Here is a 21,022-nt window from a genome sequence, read left to right as displayed (position 1 = left end):
GATTAAAGGCGAGCAGAGAATTTCCTTGGATATGTCTGTTAAGTAATTATGAAGCAGTAGCGGTTGTTACAGATCAGCACGGTGGAACAGTGGTTAGTACTGCTGGCTCACAGCACCAGAGACCAGGGTTTGATTCCAGCCTTGGGTGACAGTCTGTGTGGAGTTTGCACGTTCTCCCTGCGTCTGCGTGGGTTTCGTTTGGTTGCTCCGGTTTCCTCCCACAGTCCAAAGATGTGCGGGTTAGGTGGATTGGCCTTGCTAAATTGCACATCAGTGTTTAAAGATACATAGGTTAGGTGGATTAGCCACAGTAAATATGTGGGTTCATGCAGAAAGGGAGGTCCTAGACCATAAGACGTAGGAGCAGAATTAGGCCACTCGGCCCATCGAGTCTGCTCCACAATTCAATCATGGCTAATTTTTTTCTCATCCCCATTCTCCTGTCTTTTCCCCATAACCCCTGATCCCCTTATTATTCAAGAACCTATCTATCTCTGTCTTGAAGACACTCATTGACCTGGCCTCCACAGCCTTCTGCGGCAAAGAGTTCCACAGATTCACCACTCTCTGGCTGAAGAAATTCCTCCTCATCTCTGTTTTAAAGGATCATCCCTTTAGTCTGAGGTTGTGTCTGGTTCTAGTTTTTCTTACTAGTGGAAACATCCTCTCCATGTCCACTCTATCCAGGCCTCCCAGTATCCTGTAAGCTTCAATAAGATCCCCCCTCATCCTTCTAAATTCCAGCGAGTACAGACCCAGATCCCTCAACCGTTCCTCATACAACAAGCTCTTAATTCCAGGGATCATTCTTGTGAACCTCCTCTGGACCCTTTCCAAGGCCAGCACATCCTTCCTTCGATATGGCGCCCAAAACTGCTCACAATACTCCAAATGGGGTCTGACCAGTGCATTATACAGCCTCAGAAGTACATCCCAGCTCTTGTATTCTAGCTCTCTCGACATGAATGCTAACATTGCATTTGCCTACCTAACTGCCGACTGAACCTGCACATTAATCTTAAGAGAATCTTGAACAATGACTTCCAAGTCCTTTTGTGTTTCTGATTTCCTAAGCATTTTCTCATTTAGAAAACAGTCTATGCTCCCATTCCTCCTTCCAAAGTGCATAACCTCACACTTTTCCACATTGTATTCCATTTGCCACTTCTTTGCCCACTCTCCTAACTTGTCCAAGTCCTTCTGCAGCCCCCCAGCTTCCTCAATACCAGCTGTCCCTCTACATATCATTGTGTCATCTACAAACTTAGCAACAGTGCCTTCAGTTCCTTCCTCCAAATCATTAATGTATATTGTGAAAAGTCGTGGTCCCAGCACTGACCCCTGAGGCACATCATTAGTCATCGGCTGCCATCCTGGGAAAGACCCCTTTATTCCTACTCTCTGCCTTCTGCCAGTCAGCCAATCTTCTATCCATTGCCAGGATCTTACCCTTAACAGCATGGGCACTTAACTTATTTAACAGTCTCCTATGCGGCACCTTATCAAAGGGTGGGTTGCTCTTTTGGAGAGCCAGTGCTGACTCGATGGGCTGAATGGCCTCTTTTGCACTGTAGGGATTCTATTTTATTCTTTGGTCAAGAACCTCTTGGCTTTGAAGAAGAGTCATACAGACTTGAAACATTAACTCTGTTTCCCACTCCACAATTGCTGCTAGATCTGATGAGTTTTTCCATCATTTTTTGTTCTTATTTCAGATTTGCAACATCTGCAGTATTTTGCTTTTATAATAGAGGGAAACTGTCTATCCAAAATGGAGTCAAGGCTGGCTTGGCAGCAGGAGTATAGCGATGGGCAGGGTCACTGAAAGGTTGGTTGGGGATTTGGGAGAGCAGAGTAGTTGAGAGTGAAGAAATGAAAGGAAACACAATGATAAAAGAGAGGAATCTAAGAGAGATAAAGAAAAAAGAAGCAAAAGAAGCAAGTAAGGGAGGAAGTAGAAATAGAAGTATAGATTCAGGTTTGGTGCATCAGCCTTAACATGAACACAGGAAAATTTTGTTGCATTGCAGGATTAGAGTGCATATATACTTAATGGCAAACAGGGAATAGAGACGAGATAAGTTAAAGTCAGACGTCCCATGGTGGGACAAAGTTGACATAGGGAGGGTGGCATCAACATGGAGCATTGGTAAACAGATGTTCAGATTGGGTGACAGATATGGGAGGTGGGACAGATCTAAACTTACTGCATTAAGCTATACAACACACCGGTAATTCACACAATAATACTGCTATTTTTTGGGGCATGCAGCGTCATGCAGGAAGTCACAAATCCATAAAACGTCTAGGCTTCAAAGAGAATAAAGTTTGAAAGGTGTAGAAGCTTTACTGCTAGCTAGCAAGTGACATTTAAAACCCAAATCCCAGGAGAGCCATTTGTTCTGAATAATGGATTACTTTTCCACATAAACAAAGCGAGCTCCTATTTATTATTCTGTTGAATGTGACCCATTTTTTGAAATAGGCAAATTTCTTAGTGTTTGCACATGCGCATATATAATATGGAAATTAGGATTTCAGTGAAATGCAGTGAGATAGATCCATTAAAAACAATGAAAGTAAAAATCAGGAGAGATGCCAAACATTTTACATTACTGCAAAGTAAAGATCTGCCAAAGAACTTATCGCCCGATAAGATAGGGCAGGTGATTAAAATACGTTGCAAACTTAATAGATGTATTTCCAATACTCTCACCAAGGTCCATCTTAACCATATAGTTTTTGATGTGGAGTTGCCGGCATTGGACTAGGGTAGGCACAGTAAGTAGTCTCACAACACCAGCTTAAAGTCCAACAGGTTTATTTGGTAGCCCGAGCTTTCAGAGCGCTGCTCCCACCACCTGATGAAGGAGCAGCACTCCGAAAGCTTGTGCTACCAAATAAACCTGTTGGACTTGAACCTGATATAGTTTTTGGATCAAGAACAGGCACCTGCCCCAGGTAGGTGGAGACAATTTTCTGGCTGTTCACGCCTTACCATCGTTGCAAGTGAGGACGGAGAATTTGGCATTCAGCCAACTCTCCATTCACTGCAGCAGGACCGGAAAATCCCACTGGTGTGAATGGCTGGAAAATTCATGAATATATTATAGCAGGCTCCTTTGACATAATTTGGACCACAACAGAATTTTAACCAAAATTCGCAGTGGGATTATGTGTATAGTAGATCGTCAATTTTGTCAGAGTTTCCAGCTACCAGGTTGCTTCTTCCACATTCTTTTGTTGCCTATCATTCCCAATAGCCTTCCTGCACATATCGTGGGTGCAATTATTACTAACTCCATTTGGATGAAAAAACACCTGGATGGAAGGATCCTCATGATGTGGAGATGCTGGCGTCGGACTGGGGTAAACACAGTAAGAAGTTTAACAACACCAGGTTAAAGTCCAACAGGTTTATTTGGTAGCAATTCCCACTAACTTTCGGAGCGCTGCCCCTTCGTCAGGTGGAGTGGAGATCTGCTCACAAACAGGGCATACAGAGACACAAACTCAATTTACAGAATAATGATTGGAATGCAGTCTTTACAAATAATCAAGTCTTAAAGGTACAAACAGTGTGAGTGGAGAGAGCATTAAGCACAGGTTAAAGAGATGTGTATTGTCTCCAGACAGGACAGCCAGTGAGATTCTGCAAGTCCAGGCAAGCTGTGCGATCAACCGGGATCTTGGGTTCATGTCACACTATCTGTAACCCCCACAGCTTGCCTGGACTTGCAGAATCTCACTGGCTGTCCTGTCTGGAGACAATACACATCTCTTTAACCTGTGCTTAATGCTCTCTCCACTCACATTGTTTGTACCTTTAAGACTTGATTATCTGTAAAGACTGCATTCCAATCATTATTCTGTAAATTGAGTTTGTGTCTCTGTATGCCATGTTTGTGAGCATTTCTCCACTCCACCTGACGAAGGGGCAGCGCTCCAAAAGCTAGTGGCATTTGCTACCAAATAAACCTGTTGGACTTTAACCTGGTGTTGTTAAACTTCTTACTGTGGAAGGATCCTCAACAGCATCCTCAGCACCCTTATGTAGCACCCTTAACATAGTAAAACTTCACAGGGTGCTTCCTATGGTCAATTAACCAACAAGATTGGACATTGAATTACTTAAGAACACGGTAGTAGAGGCAACCTTAAACTTAGTTAAAAATAAAAACAAAGAATGCTGGAAGTATTCAACAGGTCTGGAAGTATCTGTGGAGAGAAAAGGATAGTTAACAGCAGGATTTTCCTGCCACCCCGCAGCGGGTTTTCTGACAGCGTGTTGCTCGCCATTGGCGGCGAAGTCAATGGCCATGAGCATCACTCACCAACCACACTGCTGGGGGCCCCATGGCCGGGGTCGCTTTTGAGGGGACCAGAAGACCCTGCCAATGGGAAAGACCAGAAAATTCCTGTCAATGTTTCAGATCAAGGACTGAATATTTCCAGTATTTTCTGGTTTTATTTCAGATTTCCAGCTTTGCAGTATTTTGCTTTGTGTTACCTTGACCAAAGCATCGATTTCAAGGAGCATCTTAAAGGAGGACAAGGTGGGATCTGTTAGTTCAGTTGATTAGACAGCTAGCACGTGGTTCAAGATTAACACCAACAATGCTAGTTTTGATCCTTGTTCCTGCCCCATAGTAAATTCCGGACATAAACCATCCTAGTGGTTACCATTGACCAGAAATGGAGCTGGACTAGCCATATTAATACTGTGGCTGCAAGAACTGGCCAGAAGCTGGGACTTCTGCAGAGAGTAACTCACCTCCTGATTCCCCAAAGGATGTCCACCATCTATAAGGCACAAATCATGAATTTGATGGAATACCCTCCACTTGCCTGAATAAATGCAGCTCCAACAACACTCAAGAGGTTTAGCACCATCCAGGATTAAGCAGCCTACTTGATGGGCGTGCCATCCACCACCTTAAGCATTCACTCCCTACACTACCGATGCACAATGGTAGCAGTGTGTACCATCTACAAGATGCACTGCAGAAACTCATCAAGGCTTCTTGGACAGCACCTTCCAAAGCCCCAATCTCTACCACCTATTGGGGAAGGACACCACCATCTGCAAATTCCTCTCCAAGTCATCATCCTGACTTGGAACTATATCATTATTCTTTCATTGTTGCTGGGTCAAAATCTTGAACCCCCTTCCTAGCACTACATGGACGGCAATGGTTCAAGAACGCAACTCGCCAACAACTTCTCAAGGGCAATTAGGGATGGGCAATAAATACTGGGGTAGCTAGAGATGTCCACATTCAATGAACAAACAAAAATATATGTACAAACGTAACCAGGTCCTTTTGTGTTTCAGTATTCTTTAATCTCTCTATTTAATTAATACTCCGCTTCTCTATTCTTCCTGCCAAAATGGAGAACCTCACATTTTCCCACATTATACTCCATCTGCCTAAATTTTGCCCACTCACTCAAAATATATCCCTTTGCAAACTCTTTGGGGGCGATTCTCCCAAAAACGTTCTGTGTTGAATTCATGTAAAATCTGGAGTAAATCATGCTGCTTTTTTTAGTGGAAGTTTCAAAATGAATCTCCGACACTGCAGAGTGCCTCAGCGTGAATCACGCTAACAATCAGGGGCAGGGCCTATTCCTGCTGGAGAGGTTGGCAGCAGAGCGCTACCCCGACCGATCTCCCCAATTAAGCCCTGCCCCTTTGGCACTGCCTGATGCTTGGTGCGCAGTGCCAAGATGACCCCTGAGCATTGGCGCTTTGCCCCTTGGATAGTGCCAGGGGGCCCAAGCTGGCACTGCCAAGGTGGCAATGCCCAGGGGGCATACCCCCCAGCACACAACCCTTGATTGCCCCCCTTCACTCCAGTGGGGTCAGGCTGCCAGTTTCCCGCAAGTGGGGAGCTATACTAAACCCCGCTGGAGCAAAATACTCCTGGCGGGGTGGGAGGAGGCTAGCAGGCCCTGAGACTTTAGTCCCGGGCTCGCTAATGAGATTAAAATTGTATGTAAATTCACATTTAAATGAATTATGCAGCTCCGTGCTGCTTTCCGTGCTGTGGCACCCAGCGAGGAGCCCGCGAAATGTCCCCCGCTATGGGAGAATCGCCTCCATTGTATCCTCCTCACAACTTGCCTTCTTACCTACCTTTGTACCATCGGCAAATTTGTCTACAATACAGTCACTCCCTTCATCCAAGTTATTAATATAGTTTGTAAATAGATAGAACCATAGAATCATAGAAATGTTGTGGTGCAGAAAGAAGCCATTCAGCTCGTCCTGTCTGTGTTGGCCAAAAAAGAAAATAGCCCTTTAATCTCATTTTCCAGTACCTGGTCCATAATCTATTTGAGTTTCCACTATCTATTCCCCCCACACTCAACTAGTTTGCCAACCTGAAAATTATCCGTTTATTCTGACTCTGTTTCCTATTAGTTAGCCAAACATCTGTCTATGCTAATATATTAACACCAACATCATGAACTCTTGTTCAGTAACCTTTTATGTTAATACCATTGCCTGTTAAGGAGAGGTGGTTAGACTCTCTCTTCTTGAAAATGGTCATTGCCTGGCACTTGTGTGACACAAATGTTCCTTGCCACTTATCAACCCAAGTTTGAATATTATCCACGTCTTCCTACATACAAATAGAGACTGTGATTTTCTGGATCTGACACAGGTGGGCATTGTCATGAGTGGGATGGTAAAATTTGGAAAATGAAATCTCGCCCAAAGACTGTTCAGGAATTATGAATGGAACTAAAGGCTGCAATCATCAGCAAACATCCCCCTTTCTAACCTAATGTTGGTGGTAAAAATATTGATGAAGCAGCTGGGCCCTGGACATTGAGACTGAGGAACTCCTGCAGAGATGCCCTGGGGAGGTATGACTACCACCAGTGGAGAATTTTGCCCCTAATTCCCATCGACTTCAGTTTTACTGGACTGTTTGGAACCACCCTCAACCAAATTCTGTCTTGATATCACTCTCAACTCTCCTCTAGAATTCAGTTACTTTCCCATAAGGGGACCAAGGCTGTAATCGAGATCTGGAGCCAAGTGGGGAACCTAAACTGAATATCAGTGAGCAAGTTGTTGCCATGTAAGTGCTGCTTGATAGTGCTGTCAGTGACACTTTCCATCAATTTACTGATGCTTGAGAGTAGACTGATGGGGTAGTAAATGGCTGACTGGATATGTCCTGCATTTTGTTGACAGGTCATACCTGGACAATTTTCCACTTCGTCAGGCAGATACCAGTGTCGTAGCTGTACTGGAAAACCTTGGCTTGTGGCACAGCTAGTTCTGGAATGTGGCCCACATCCTACTGGGATTCACAGCCTGTGCTGGATGCATGAGAAAATATGAGAGTGCTCAGTGAATGTACTTCATTGGAATTGATTATTTTCAATGTACTATCATAGAAATCATAGAAACCCTACAGTGCAGAAGGAGGCCATTCAGCCCATCGAGTCTGCACCGACCACAATCCCACCCAGGTCCTACCCCCACATATTTACCGCTAATCCCTCTAACCTACGCATCTCAGGACTCTAAGGGGCAATTTTTAACCTGGCCAATCAACCTAACCCGCACATCTTTGGACTGTGGGAGGAAACCGGAGCACCCGGAGGAAACCCACGCAAACACGAGGAGAATGTGCAAACTCCACACAGACAGTGACCCGAGCCGGGAATCGAACCCGGGACCCTGGAGCTGTGAAGCAGCAGTGCTAACCACTGTGCTAACCACTGTGCTACCGTGCCGCCCTATGGTTTCGAGATGAAAAAAAGCGATTTCACAAACCAAATATCACCAAAGCACTTATATTAAATGAATGAAGGAGAAAAGATGAAAGAGTTGTCACTGAGTGAAATGGCAATAGAGGCAGGCTAGAGTAATGATTGCAATAAACACTAAAGTTGGGTGGAGTAGCAGGTCACAAATTTATATCTTCACTATTAGAACTTGAGTTTTAATTCACTTTAGACTGTGAGTTTTCGCACCCATTTTGGAGCCGTGCCCATTGACCTGCATTCAACTTTCTGATAATGAAGTTTTGGTAGCGGGGTCATTTGAGACCCAAGGACATAGATGTCCTTTCCAGACTTGCCTCAGGTGACGAACTACTGAGATGGAAAGTGTAAGCCTGTGAAGCATGGAGAAATGAGGACCTGCCCTTAAGGCAGACCACTACTATTACCTTTGGTGGCTAACCTTGGAATTAGGATCACAAACTCATAAAATTCTACCATAGCAAATCGGGTTTCTCACTTTGAAATAAGTTTGGGGTGTTTTCAATCCACTTACCACTGGCTGTACTCCCACAGTACAAAATTGCTCAGAAAAAAATAAAAATAGCCTACTTACAAAGAATAATGAAAGTAAGTGTCAGATAAAAATCGAAAGATTGAACAACTTTGGGGTGAGGCTGCTCTGGTTGCTAAGTATGAAACATTGTGAAATTACCCTTTGTGCAAAGTGTACATAGTTTGCTATCTTTTGTTGCAAGAGAGGAAATTTCACTTTGTTTTGGGGAAACTCCATTGATTACCTGATTGCTACTTGGTAAACATGGATGGAGGATTTCTGTTACTGAATTGCAAATTTGTACAAGCGTTCTTTAAGAAAATGTGCCTGCAGTGTTTTTAGTGTTGCAAAAACATAACAACTAGAGGACATTCTCTCTCTCTTCATATCTTTAGTTTGGATGCAGCTTTTGTGTAAATGTTATAACACTTGTCATGACACAGCATCTATGTGACAGTACTATCACAGTGGTCAGCACTGCTGCCTCAGCGCCAGGGACCCGGGTTCAATTCCCACTTGGGTCACTGTCTGTGTGGAGTTTGCACATTATCCTTGTGTCTGCGTGGGTTTCCTCTGGGTGCTCCGGTTTCTTCCCACGGTCCAAAGATGTACAGGTTAGGTGGATTGGCCATGCTAAATTCTCCCTCAGTGTACCCGAACAGGCACCGGAGTGTGGCGACTAGGGGATTTTCACAGTAACTTCATTGCAGTGTGAATGTAAGCTTACTTGTGACTATTAAATAAACTTTATAAATCTTTAATGACATATTTTTAAAGGGTGGGATTTTTCCACCCTGCTGCGCTAATCAAGTACTGTAGCGGGCATGAAATATGAGTGAGAGGCAAAAAATCGGGCTCATGCCAATTTCTCGCCTCTCCCAATATTGCCAGCCCCGTTCTGCCAGGGTAATCAGCTGATCTTGCTGGTGGAAGTCCTCACTAGTGAGGATCACAGATGGTCCCCATCAATGGGGACCAGATGTAATGGCCTCATTGGTGGGACCAGAGGCCATTGAAACCCCCCCGGGCGGTCGAAGGCTGGCCGGTCAGTGCCCCTTGGGACCCTGGCACTGCCCACTGGGCACCCTGGCACTGCCCACTGGCAGGGGGCGGGCCTGATGGGGCGGGGTCTGACAGGTCGGAGCCAGACGAGGGAGACAGGAACAGGGGGTGATCGGTAGAAGGAAGGGAAGGGGGTCTCTGTATTGGGGGGTGGGTTGGGGCAGGTCAGTGGGGCTGTCAATCAGGGGTTGGGGCCAGCGATCAGGAAGTTGGCGATTGGAGGGTCGGCGGTGATCAGGGGAGAGAAGGTCGTGATTCGATGGCAGTCAGTTGGATGGGGGCAGCGATTGCTGGGTCCGTGGTGGGTGGGGGTGGCAATCGGGCGGTGGTTGGGGTCACTGACCAGTAAGCTAGTGATCAGGGAGGCGGTGATCAGAGGGGGGCCAGTGATTGGGGGGGGGGGGGCAGTCCAACAATCAGCAAGCTAGTGATCGGGGGGAGGGGGTTGTACACTAGGACACAGTATCCTGGGAGATCAGGACCCATGCACAATGGTGTCCCTAGCAGTCTGCAGCCTGCTACATGGCGTGAATAAGCTCCACCCCTCTTATTGGCAGGAATCAGATTACGGCTTCTGTATTGCGCAGAGTGCCGTAAACTCACGTAACTCACCTCGCTGGAAAAATGGGTGAGAAAACCTCTCATTTTCTTGCCTGTTCGAGTCTTAGAATTTATATGAGAAAATGCCACCCAAAGACTTAGGCCCAGATTTTGCCACAGATATCTATTATGACCAAAATGGCTGAAACTCCTATGTCCCGCCACTCCCTCACCCCTCGGAGGCTATACTTAGCTTTGTGACCCGGGTGGGTTCCCCTCAACTGCTTCACATTTTTAAATACCTGTTATAAACCTCATCGCCATTATCTGGGGGGAAATACGTGATGGGGAAGCCCTGTAAGATTGTGTTAATTTATTAAAATGAATTTAAATGAGGTTCCTGCGTTACATCACCAGCAAGGGGAGGGAAAAATCAGAGAACAAGATCTCGCCACTGTAATTCTCATTCCCGATTTTGGCCAATCAATTTGGCTATCTAAAATAGACACAGATGGGAGAAGACTTCAGACTGTTAATTAAATTGTGACAATCATTTATCAAGAACACTTGTGATGTCACATGATACTGCAGCCATCTTGCCTCCGACAGAAAATGAAAATTGGTTTCAGAGACATTGGGTGAAATTTTGAGGCAAGAAAGCCGGCGTGCAGCTCTCCAGCTGAACAGCTGAGTTTTCTCCCCAAAGTCACATTTTTGAGACCATCACCTCAGCTAAATTAACAACTCAACTACAAATCATCAGGCCTGCACTGAAATTGAGACTGAGTTAAATTCCATTTTGACAATTATTGCTTTACTTTCAACTGTATCTGTTTTTTATGCATGATAATGTGGATGAGTTGCATAAGTGAACAAGGGGCAAGGGAATAGGCAGGAATGTGAGCTGGATTCTCCAGTCCGTCCCGCCAGCTAGATCTTCTGGTCCATCAATTTTGAGCCTCTGCCACTGGTTCCCTGATGACAGCACGGATGAGGAATCTAAATCGCCATCACCTTTGGCAGGATAAAAGAGCCTGCCAGTGGCCGATGTTAAACTGCCTCAACCACCCACCATGGGAGGGCTGGAGAATTCCTCCCATGGGGTGAGGTTATAATCGGATCATCTATTATCTAATTTAATGGCAGAACAGCTCAAATGGCTGTGTGGCCTATTCCTGCACATAATCTGTATGAAACAGTTACCTTTAATAATGAATGCTGCTCAGGTTTCCATCAACAACTGCAATAGCTGTTGCTATCAGGACTATTTGTAATCTCATGCTATTGCTAAGCAACGAATCCAGGACGAGGAAGCCATGGAATAGTTTATAGCCTCTAATGCATTGATTATTGCCAGAAATGGGTTGAAGGTATATTTTGTGAGTACATACAGCATATTTTTAATATACTTAAACAGCTTGTGATAGTTATTGTGCATGTGTGTGATGAATGGGAGCTCAAGAAATTCATTAAAGGATACATTTTTAAATAAATTTATGCTCCTAGTGATGAGTTTCACATGTTAAAAATGCAAACTGAGAATTTGATAGAGGACAGGAGTGGGCTTTTTCTACCTAATTATAATGTTGGGAGCACTAGTGCTCTGAAATAAATTTAAGCCAGCATTAAGTTAAAATTCTATGTAAAGCCAAACACAAACTCCAAACTAAAATTACTTCTGGAACAGAATTTCATCAAAATGTTCAGTGTAAATTTTCAGAACAATGAGGGTGCATCTGTGATTTGCAGCCATGCTCACAGAGTTTGGGAAACGTCATCTCATCTCAGCGTCCCTGTGAGTGCAATATTCCTGCTGGAGGTGCTGAGTTTACCCTTGTGCCATATCTCATCTTTCTCTTAGATGTTATGATCACAAACTTCAATAACTTGACTCATTGGGTGGAAATTTACCATAATGGTGTGAGGCTCAAACTGAAAACTGCCTTTGTATCTCTCCAGATGTACAGCTGAACATTCAGACCAGAAGGCACCATCCATAAAGGGTGCCCTGCTCAGTGCTGGAATCAAACTCCCCTCTCCCCACCATGGACATGGAAGATACCTACTCCCCCCCAACCCAGAGGTATTAGGGGCTCTCTTTCTCCACCCCTCCTCCCCCAAACTGCACAAGTATTGGGGGCGCTCTTCCCCCCACCACTCATGGCAATATCACAGGCACTCTCCCGCTCACAGCCAACACCACCTCCCACCCCTTCATCACAAGCATCGCCACCCACCACCTTTCAGAGGCAAGTCCCCCTTCCCCCTTCATGGCTAAGCCCCCACTTGTCCTTCACAGGCATCAATCCTTCCTTCCTCCCAACACACGTAAGGGGAACCCCTCCTCCCACGCAATGGACCTCCCGAGAAGGTCCACCCCTGACATTGGCCCCTGGCACAAGTTGGCCTGATGGAGCCGGCCCTTTAGATATTTTAAGGTAAATGGGTGATTCAAGGATTCATTCATTTTTGGAACTAGTCAAATAGACTGGAATTTTTCCTTTTTTCTGAATAACTTACTGTGGGTTGATGTTGAACATGTGGGTTCTGTGCAGTTCTCCATGAATAAAAATTCAAAAATTCCTTTTTGCCTCGTTTGAATTTTAACCCTTAAACTGGCCAAAATAACATTGCAGAATTCTGTGAACAGAAAAGATTCAGGATGAAATTGTAACCTTGCTTCATTGCATTTGGTGAGAGAATTAGGTGAAATATTTTAACGTAAACAATGACTCTTTAAGGGAAATAATCCCAAGTGGTTTGATGTTGATGATACAGTATTCATTTATGTTAACATAATTCAAAAAGGCTTTTAACACAAACACATTACCCAATGTTCGAAGAATAGTCAATATACAAAAACCCCATGTAGAAAGCTGAGTTGGGGAAATGGATTGAATTTAAGAATACTTGGCAAACCAGACTCCTTGCGAAATTTGATAATAAACTGCTAACAAAGTGTAGTCAAACATCTTTTTGCAAGGTGCTTCATAGAGATGTAAAAGGGAGGTGAACAGGTAGTGGAGTTTAGGGTTGGGAATTCCAGATTTGGATTTTCATCCTCGAGGTAGGTCGCAAAGGTCGGAAAAATTTCAAGCTTGGCACGTCCGCCTTGGGAGAAAATGCTCACAAGAACAGGATTTTCATTGTGTCGGGGGGATTGGGGAGTAGGTGTCGGCTGCAGTCAGGCCAGCCAAGCTGGGAAAAATTCAGTGGCAACCACAGATGCTGCCTTCATGCTGTGGCATTTCATCCCCATCAGGATAAAAACAGAAAGGCTTTCCAGCCCCCACACCCCCTGCTCTATTCAAGCCACCATATAATCTCCACACACCCATGGTCCCTCATGTGCCCATGCCAAGATATGGTCCCCCATCAACCCCTGTTGCCTCTTATGCCCCCATGCCAAAAAACCCATATGGCCCCTCATGTACCCCACACCAAGATATGGTATTTCCATGCCCATTGAGCCACAATACAATCTGTAGATACAATGATGGCAGGATATGTGAAAAAAAGCATTTTAAAAACAATCATTTTGAATACATAATGAAGCTTGACTGAGAGCCCAGAAATCCATTACTGTTGAAGCAATTGAGTTCCAGGGAAAACATTGCTTGATTGACAGTTCTAGCTCTCTAACCTCTGACGTCAAATCAACATTGTTTATTTACACAAAAGATAATCTGGTTTCAATTGTTTGCAGTCTCTGCCAATAATATTTCAAAGGGTCTGGATGATTTACACTTTAATTCATCAATAGTTAAAAGGAGTTTTTAAGAAAGTGAAAAGTTATTAATGAATGACTTTCTTTTTTAAATAGTTTAAAGAGCCCCCAGTCATCCTGACTCAGCAAATATTGAGCCCCCAGAGTTAGGAGCCTAGACAGTTGATGATATAGGGTGAGGGGAGGAGAGAAGGGACTAGAGGCCAGAACTTGGGAAATGGAAAGCTTGTGGACGTGGTGTGGAGTTTGTAGGGCTAGCAGAGGAGCAAGAGATAGAGAGGGCAAGCCACTGGAGCAATTTAAATTCAAGATGCGAGTTTTATATTTAAGCCCTTAGAAGATCAAGAACCAATGTAGGTCAATAAGGACTGGTTATAGGCAGGCTGGACTTAATGCAGGATTGAATATGGGCAGCAGTGATTTGAATGAGATAAAGTTTATGGAGGGTTGAGGAGGGAAGGCTAGTCAGAAGATCTTTGGAGTAATTGAGTCTGGAGGTAACCAAGACATGAGTGAATATTTCAGCAGCAAGTAGGCAGAGGTAGGGGTGAAGGCAGGTGGTGTAGTGGATGTGAATTTAGGCATCTCCTTGATCAATAGATACGGAGTTGGAAAGTCAGTTCTGAGGACATCAGGACATCAAGCAGTTTGGTTTATCCTGACACCGTAGCTAAGTGGGACATGGAGTTTATGGGTATGGTATTGGCTTGGTGCTGACTCCAAAGAAGAAGATTTTAGTTTTCCCAATATTTAGTTGGACTGGTTGGGCTGAGTGGTCTAATCTGTGCTGCAATTTCAATAAAATTATACAAAAAATACTTTCTTCACAGAGTTATAGAGTGTTGGAAAGTACCAAACATGATAAACATTCTTGAGACCTGAGTAAGACCTAAGATTAATTCTACCTTTTATATTTTTGCCTAACGATTGAAATTAAGAGGGTAATCCTCCAGCCATTCATGCCAGTGCAGCGCACCCCCTCTTGTGTGTTTCGCAGCAATGTGGGTTGACATCAATGGGAAATCCCTTTGACTGTGGCGGGAACAGAGAATCCCGCCATCATCTAACAGCACGCTATCTCCCACCACCAATAAACATGGGGCTGGGAGGCCTGAGAATTCCCCCCTAAATCTCGACCAACTGTCTTCACAAATATATAAAGAATGATTTTATGTAATATGGGGGAGCTGCATCTTGTCAAAATTAAAAACGTTCTTCTTAACTTTTGAGAGTTAGATACCAGTCAAAGATTTACATTCACATATCAAACTTGATTGCTGTATTTGATATTCTGCATTTATTCTCAATGGGAACACTACATAAGTGCACTTATTCATCTTTACATTATAGCAAGAAGTTAAAATGATCTTATAGCTACAAGAATGATTAGATTGTTATGGTATATTATTATTACCTTATTCAATATGTTTAATTTTCTGAAAGCTTTTTATTTTAATATAGAAATTATAATGCATTTCTTCATACCGCTGACCTGTTTGCAATTATTTACAGCTTCAATTATTGAACATGCAATTGATTTTTGTGTTGTGTTTTGTTACAGTTATTTCAATCTTTCTCTTGTGAACCAATGTGTCTGAGATTAAAGATCATCTTCTATCGTGGAGGCTTCATTGGCTAAGTGGAAAGAAAACAGATGATGAACAGGAGATAAAGTTGGATATATTAAGAAGGGACTAGAAATGTTGTACCGAAGACTGCGGTATTTCAGGTACAGATTGTTTCGATGGACTCTGACAGGAATCTGCTGTTCAATAACATTGCTGTTTCTTGTAAGTCGTGACAAGGGTCCGATAAACCAGTACCGAAATTTGGAGCTTGTTGAAGAAGACCCCAGATATTATGTAAATTGCACTGGCATTATCAATGGAGATGCAGAGACAATAAAACTAGCTAAACTTCAGGCACTCTCAATTGTATATAAAAACCGTCCTGTGCTGAGTGAAAAAGATTACATCGACTTGACGAAACACTGCTCCAACTTCACCAAGGTACAAAAATATATCACATTTCCACTTAGCAAAGAAGAAGAAGAATTTCCAATAGCATATTCAATAGTAATCCATCACAGAATTGACATGTTTGAAAAGCTTTTACGGTCGATATATACACCTCAAAACTTTTACTGTATTCACGTTGATAAGAAGTCATCGGAGATTTTCTTGGATGCAGTTAGAAGAATAGCCTCATGCTTTGACAATGTCTTTATTGCCAGCCAGCTTGAAAATGTAACCTATGCATCATGGAGCAGGGTTCAAGCAGATGTAAACTGCATGAAGGACCTACTTCAAAGGAACTTAACATGGAAATACTTGATCAATCTCTGTGGCATGGATTTCCCATTAAAAACCAACTTGGAAATGGTGGAAAAACTCAAGGCCTTAAAAGGAGCAAACAGCTTAGAAACAGAGAAGACATCACCGCATAAAGAAAATAGATGGAAACACAGTTATAAAGTGGTGAATGGGAAAATAAAGGATACAGAAACTAAGAAAGAAGCGCCTCCAATTGAAACACCAATGTTTTCAGGAGGTGCCTACTTTGTTGTTGGTAGAAATTTTGTGGAGTATTTATTTAAAAGCCCTAAAATATTAAAGTTTATTGAATGGGAAAAAGACACTTACAGTCCAGATGAACACATGTGGGCAACACTCCAAAGAATGCCTGATGTGCCTGGATCCGTCCCTGTTAATAATAAGTTTGATATCTCTGACATGAACTCTTTAGCAAGGCTAGTAAAATGGAGTTACTTGGAAGGCGACGTTTCCAAAGGTGCACCTTATCCACCTTGCACTGGTGTACATGTCCGTTCAGTGTGTGTATTTGGAGCTGGGGATCTGAAATGGATGCTGCAGCAGCACCACTTATTTGCCAATAAGTTCGACACAGCAGTCGATGGCATTGCACTTCAGTGCTTAGAGGAACATCTAAGACATAAAGCTATTTACAATCTTTTAAATTACACTTAGGCATGATCATCCCAAAGATTTGAGGATGAACCTTCTTAAGAAAAAATGGGAGGATTCTCGTCTTTCTTCATGATTTAATAATCTGCAAACACATCACGGGTCATGTAGGCTTTTAAACATATGGCCCCTGATATTGACGGGGATGGGTTGTGCAAGCGAGGGGGAGATTCTTTGGCTCCACTCTGCACATCTTGATTCAACAGGTTCTCTGCTCAGAATCCTCCTGATTGACAGTCTTGGTTCCCTCTCAACCAAGGAACAGTCTGGAGGGTGTCACAGCTATCATAAGGCTTGGTGTCTCACTTTTGGTTGAACATAAACTGTTTACTGGTAACCCATAGCTATATACAACTCCGAGGTACAGCCCTATATGGATGCTGTCTCCATTCTGGTTCCTACACATAGTCTACTATCATATGACTCTCTACGTCATACCATGGATGGTACTGTTTTTCAGTCCCATATTAACCAATTATTGGTCATTTAAATGCCATTTCTTGCCCAGCCTGATTTTTTTAGGCTGGCGGGAGGATTTACCTGGCATTGGCGAAGCTGTTCTCACTTACCTAGAAACCCAAGAAACCCAGCCAGCCAGTATTAAACTTGCAAGACAGGTTGAATATCAGATTCCTAACCTCATTACAGTATTTAAATGGCCAACCCACTTCCTGGGAGTGGCTTGGCTGTCCATCCCTAGTCTCGCTTCCATTAGCAAGTTGCAGTTTGGGTTTGAGATTTTTAAAACTTTTGCATCTCATCTGGCCCCAACCCATACAAATTTGAGTGCTAAAGTTACGCTCATCATTCCTGAGACTGAATTATGTTTGCAGATAGATAATTATGGAGAAAAACAGCCATGTTCCTATGTTTCATTAAAAGAGTAATTCCACCAAATTTGCCAGGCTGGTTCTGGTAGATGGCTCATAACTTTTCCAACTCACATGCAAGATTGGGATGCTTACTGTAAGTCTTTATAAAGCACTACCTCTGTGTTTAATGAACAGTGTGCATGTGTATTTCCTTGCCAAATTAAGAAAAAGCTGAATATTTAAATGAGAAAAATTAAACAAGTCATTATTATTCATATAACTAAATGAAAATTTGCATTTTTTTAAAAAAATCGTCTACTATTGGTTATTAAAAAGGGCTAGCTTAGCGTCACTTATTTTAAAATACAATGATATTGCAGTCAATATTTGCATATTATATTCAGTTATTAACTGAATGGCTCCCAATATTCTCTGTAGCAAAGAGCACTGGTCTCCTCAATCTGGCTCATTCCAAGTTTAGTAATTACAATTTATTTTAGTGCCACCCTTTAGGCTCTGTTCCGTGTGATCCTTTAAGAGAAAGAGTATACACACAGTGGAGGTTTTGCAAAAACCTGCACACTGATATCTGTGGTTAAGATCATTTACTGTCAAGTAGTTGAATATCAGTGCGGTTTGAGAAAAACAAACACTGATCCCACACTCAACACGCCCGAACACAGGACTGAGCAGAGAGTGTGAAATGTGACTGGTGTGAGTGTGGATTGTCTTTTAAAAGTGGGTAAGAAACACTCCTCCATTTTTATCTGTCATCATTTTTAAATGATCTTGTGTGTGTATAACACATCCAATTTACATAGAACTATACAGAAATTACTTCAGAGAAAGAAACCATTCTGCCCATTGGTCTATGCTGGTGTTTATGCTCTACTTGAACATCCTTCTATCCTACTTTATCCCGCTCTACCAAAAAATCATTTAATTTCTTTCTCTCTTATGTGCTTATTTGGCCTCCCCTTAAATATGTCAAGCTACTCATTCAACTACTCCTTGTGTAGCAAGTTTTGCATTCTAACCACTCTCTGAGCAAATAAGTTTACTGTTGAAAAGAGATACATTTCCAAAGCATTTTCTTGTACTCATCGGGACAAACACAAGGATACCAAATTTCAAACAATCACAATAACTTGGCATCCTTGCATTTGTCCTTATGAGTGCGAGATGAAAAGCTCCAGAAACACATCAGCAATATTCAAGCTATGATTTACCAAGCCAATAAAGTTCACTTGGATATCCAATGCAGGAAAAAGTGTCTCAGTTGAAACTGCATTTCCTGTTCCCTTATTTTTAAAGGACTGTGTAGATTTGAAAACCTTCCAACTATCAATTCTAAAAGAACTATATTTGAATGTCATAGTTTAGTTTTTTGTCATTGATAATTGTGTGTTTACATTGAGATTGACATTGGTTTGGATAAATTACCTCTTCTATATTTAATGTAAAGCTATTCTTATAACTCACATCAGTTGAAGATTTTGCTGATTGAGAAACAATGGGTTGGATCTTCTGGCTTTTCCTGATGGCAGAATCAGAATATCAGTCCTGCAAAGGTGACCCCTCCCACTACAGTGGATTCCCTGGTGGTGGGATGGGCGAGCCATGCAAAACACCACAGAGATTGGCAGGATCGAAAGATCCCATCAGTGGCCAATGGCGAGCCACATCTGCCGCTGGCAAATATGCCGTGTGGGGTCCGGGAAATCCCACCCAATGTAATTTTTCCACATAGTCTAACGCCCAATGCAGAGAACAAGCCTACTCTTGTGTTTTCTGTTGTTTATCTTTACCATAATTCAAAGCACTTCAGAAATTGAATGAGAAATTCTGTTTGGTGCATTGCATAGTGTGCTCTATGTATTGGGCCGTTGTACATGTGTTTGTCTTTTCACATTGAAATGATTTCTGTAATATCACATGATCATAGGTTTCTTGAGATCATGGGCAGCAAGCTTCCTAGATATCAGATGAATTAAGTTTAAGCAAGTTCTAGGTCTCCAAGGTTATCTGGTGAATTATTTAAAATAAATTAACTGAGGAGTTGGTGTCATTCATCATTAATAGCACTCCATACATAAAATCAACAACAAGGGTGTTAGGGATTCTACCTTTCTTCGTTCAGCCATTCCTATTTCCTGCAGTCCTTAGGCTTTTGAAATCTAAGACTGATGTTATCTAACAATTCTTCTTGTTTTACCTTGACTCATATTTCACTCTTCAACGTTGTCCTACATTATGTCCTCCCAAAGATATGTGGATTAGGTTGATTGGCCATGCTAAATTGACTCTTAGTGTCAGGGGGACAAGCGGAGTAAAAACATGGGGTTACGGGGACAGGGCATGGGTGGGATTGTTGTCAGTGCAAGCTTGGTGGGCTGAATGGCCTTCTTCTGCACTGTAGGAATTCTTGGATTCTTGGTTAATGGGCTTTGACCCCTCATCTTGATTCTTAAATTTGAAACAAACTTGGAGTGGTTTCTAATTAAACATTAACTTCCTGTACTGAGCTATACTATTAGGTAATATTATTCACAATATTGTTTTCAAAATTAACCCTCGTCATGCTACAGATGAGTTGTGGGGCTCTCTCGGGACTCTCAGCAGGTATGCCCATTCAATTTTGTGCTTTGATGTGTTAAACTTTAGGTTTTCAATCAACTGCAGAAATCAAAGAGAATCCTGAGAGCCAGGAGAAAGAAACAAGCTGATTGAAACATTTCAAAGTTCACTTTAAATGTTAAAGAAATGGCGAAAAGCAGTCTAATAAGTTGGATCATGTAATAAAATGGTGAAGTTATAATTTAGAGTTAAGAAATAGTAAAGACGAGAAATGGCATAATGTAAAGATAGGGAAAGCAGAATTAAATTGTTTCCATTGTTTTATATTTATTTAAAATTGTAGTTTAGAATTAATATAACAATAATGAATTCATTTCTGGGGCTTTATTTTCCTCAGTGGGGGATCCATAAACCAGCATAGTACTCAAACTGCGCTCTTGTCCAATAATATGACTCCTCTGAGAATCAACACCCTATGTATTTGTACTGAACTCCTAGTACCCTTTATAAGCAGTCTGGCACTTTGTGGGGGTGGGGTGGGAGGGTTTCATTGATACATAGATTCATAATTTGAGGTGTTATTGTCTGATATTTAGCACATATCATTGAGCTTTTGGTCTGAGGGAAGGAGGGCCATGAGGAGGTGGCCTTGGCAGTGGATGCCACCTTCATCAACCCTTACATAGATACTCTCTGTCCAAAGATATTCACTAACCGCTTAAAGACAGTGGTGGCCTGGTGCAGTATACCAAAGTTTTGCGCTCATGATACTGTGCTAGTAAGTCAGAAGTTATGATTTTCATGATAACTCATCCGAATGACTGATGTAGTTCAATGAATCTGCAAACTCCAGCAGTTGGACTTACCCATATGTTTCCTAAAGTGGCTTGTAAGCCATTCAGTTGTAAGACAGCAGTTGTAGAAATGGAAATATTGGACAAGTTTATTGACAACAACTCAAATTGTATTCAGACATTTCCAGTCCAGTTGGTTTTGCAAAGTCCTCGTCACTACATCT

At 42.5% G+C, this 21,022-nt stretch overlaps 1 protein-coding gene across 1 annotated transcript in view; it reads left to right on the top strand.

Moving 5' to 3' along the window:
* The window catches only part of LOC144494923 (beta-1,3-galactosyl-O-glycosyl-glycoprotein beta-1,6-N-acetylglucosaminyltransferase-like), an 89,026-nt gene extending 68,741 nt beyond the window's left edge, over nucleotides 1–20,285 (top strand). Inside the window, exon 2 of the mRNA XM_078214528.1 lies at nucleotides 15,193–20,285. Coding sequence (XP_078070654.1) covers nucleotides 15,332–16,618 — 1,287 coding nt within the window. The 5' untranslated portion in view covers nucleotides 15,193–15,331 and the 3' untranslated portion in view covers nucleotides 16,619–20,285. The remainder of the gene's footprint in view (nucleotides 1–15,192) is intronic.
* Nucleotides 20,286–21,022: the final 737 nt, after the last annotated feature.

Source organism: Mustelus asterias, chromosome 6 (assembly GCF_964213995.1).
Source record: "Mustelus asterias chromosome 6, sMusAst1.hap1.1, whole genome shotgun sequence".
Taxonomy (NCBI): domain Eukaryota; kingdom Metazoa; phylum Chordata; class Chondrichthyes; order Carcharhiniformes; family Triakidae; genus Mustelus; species Mustelus asterias.
The sequence above is the reverse complement of the archived record's forward strand: the minus strand, read 5'-3'. Positions and strand labels throughout refer to the sequence as shown.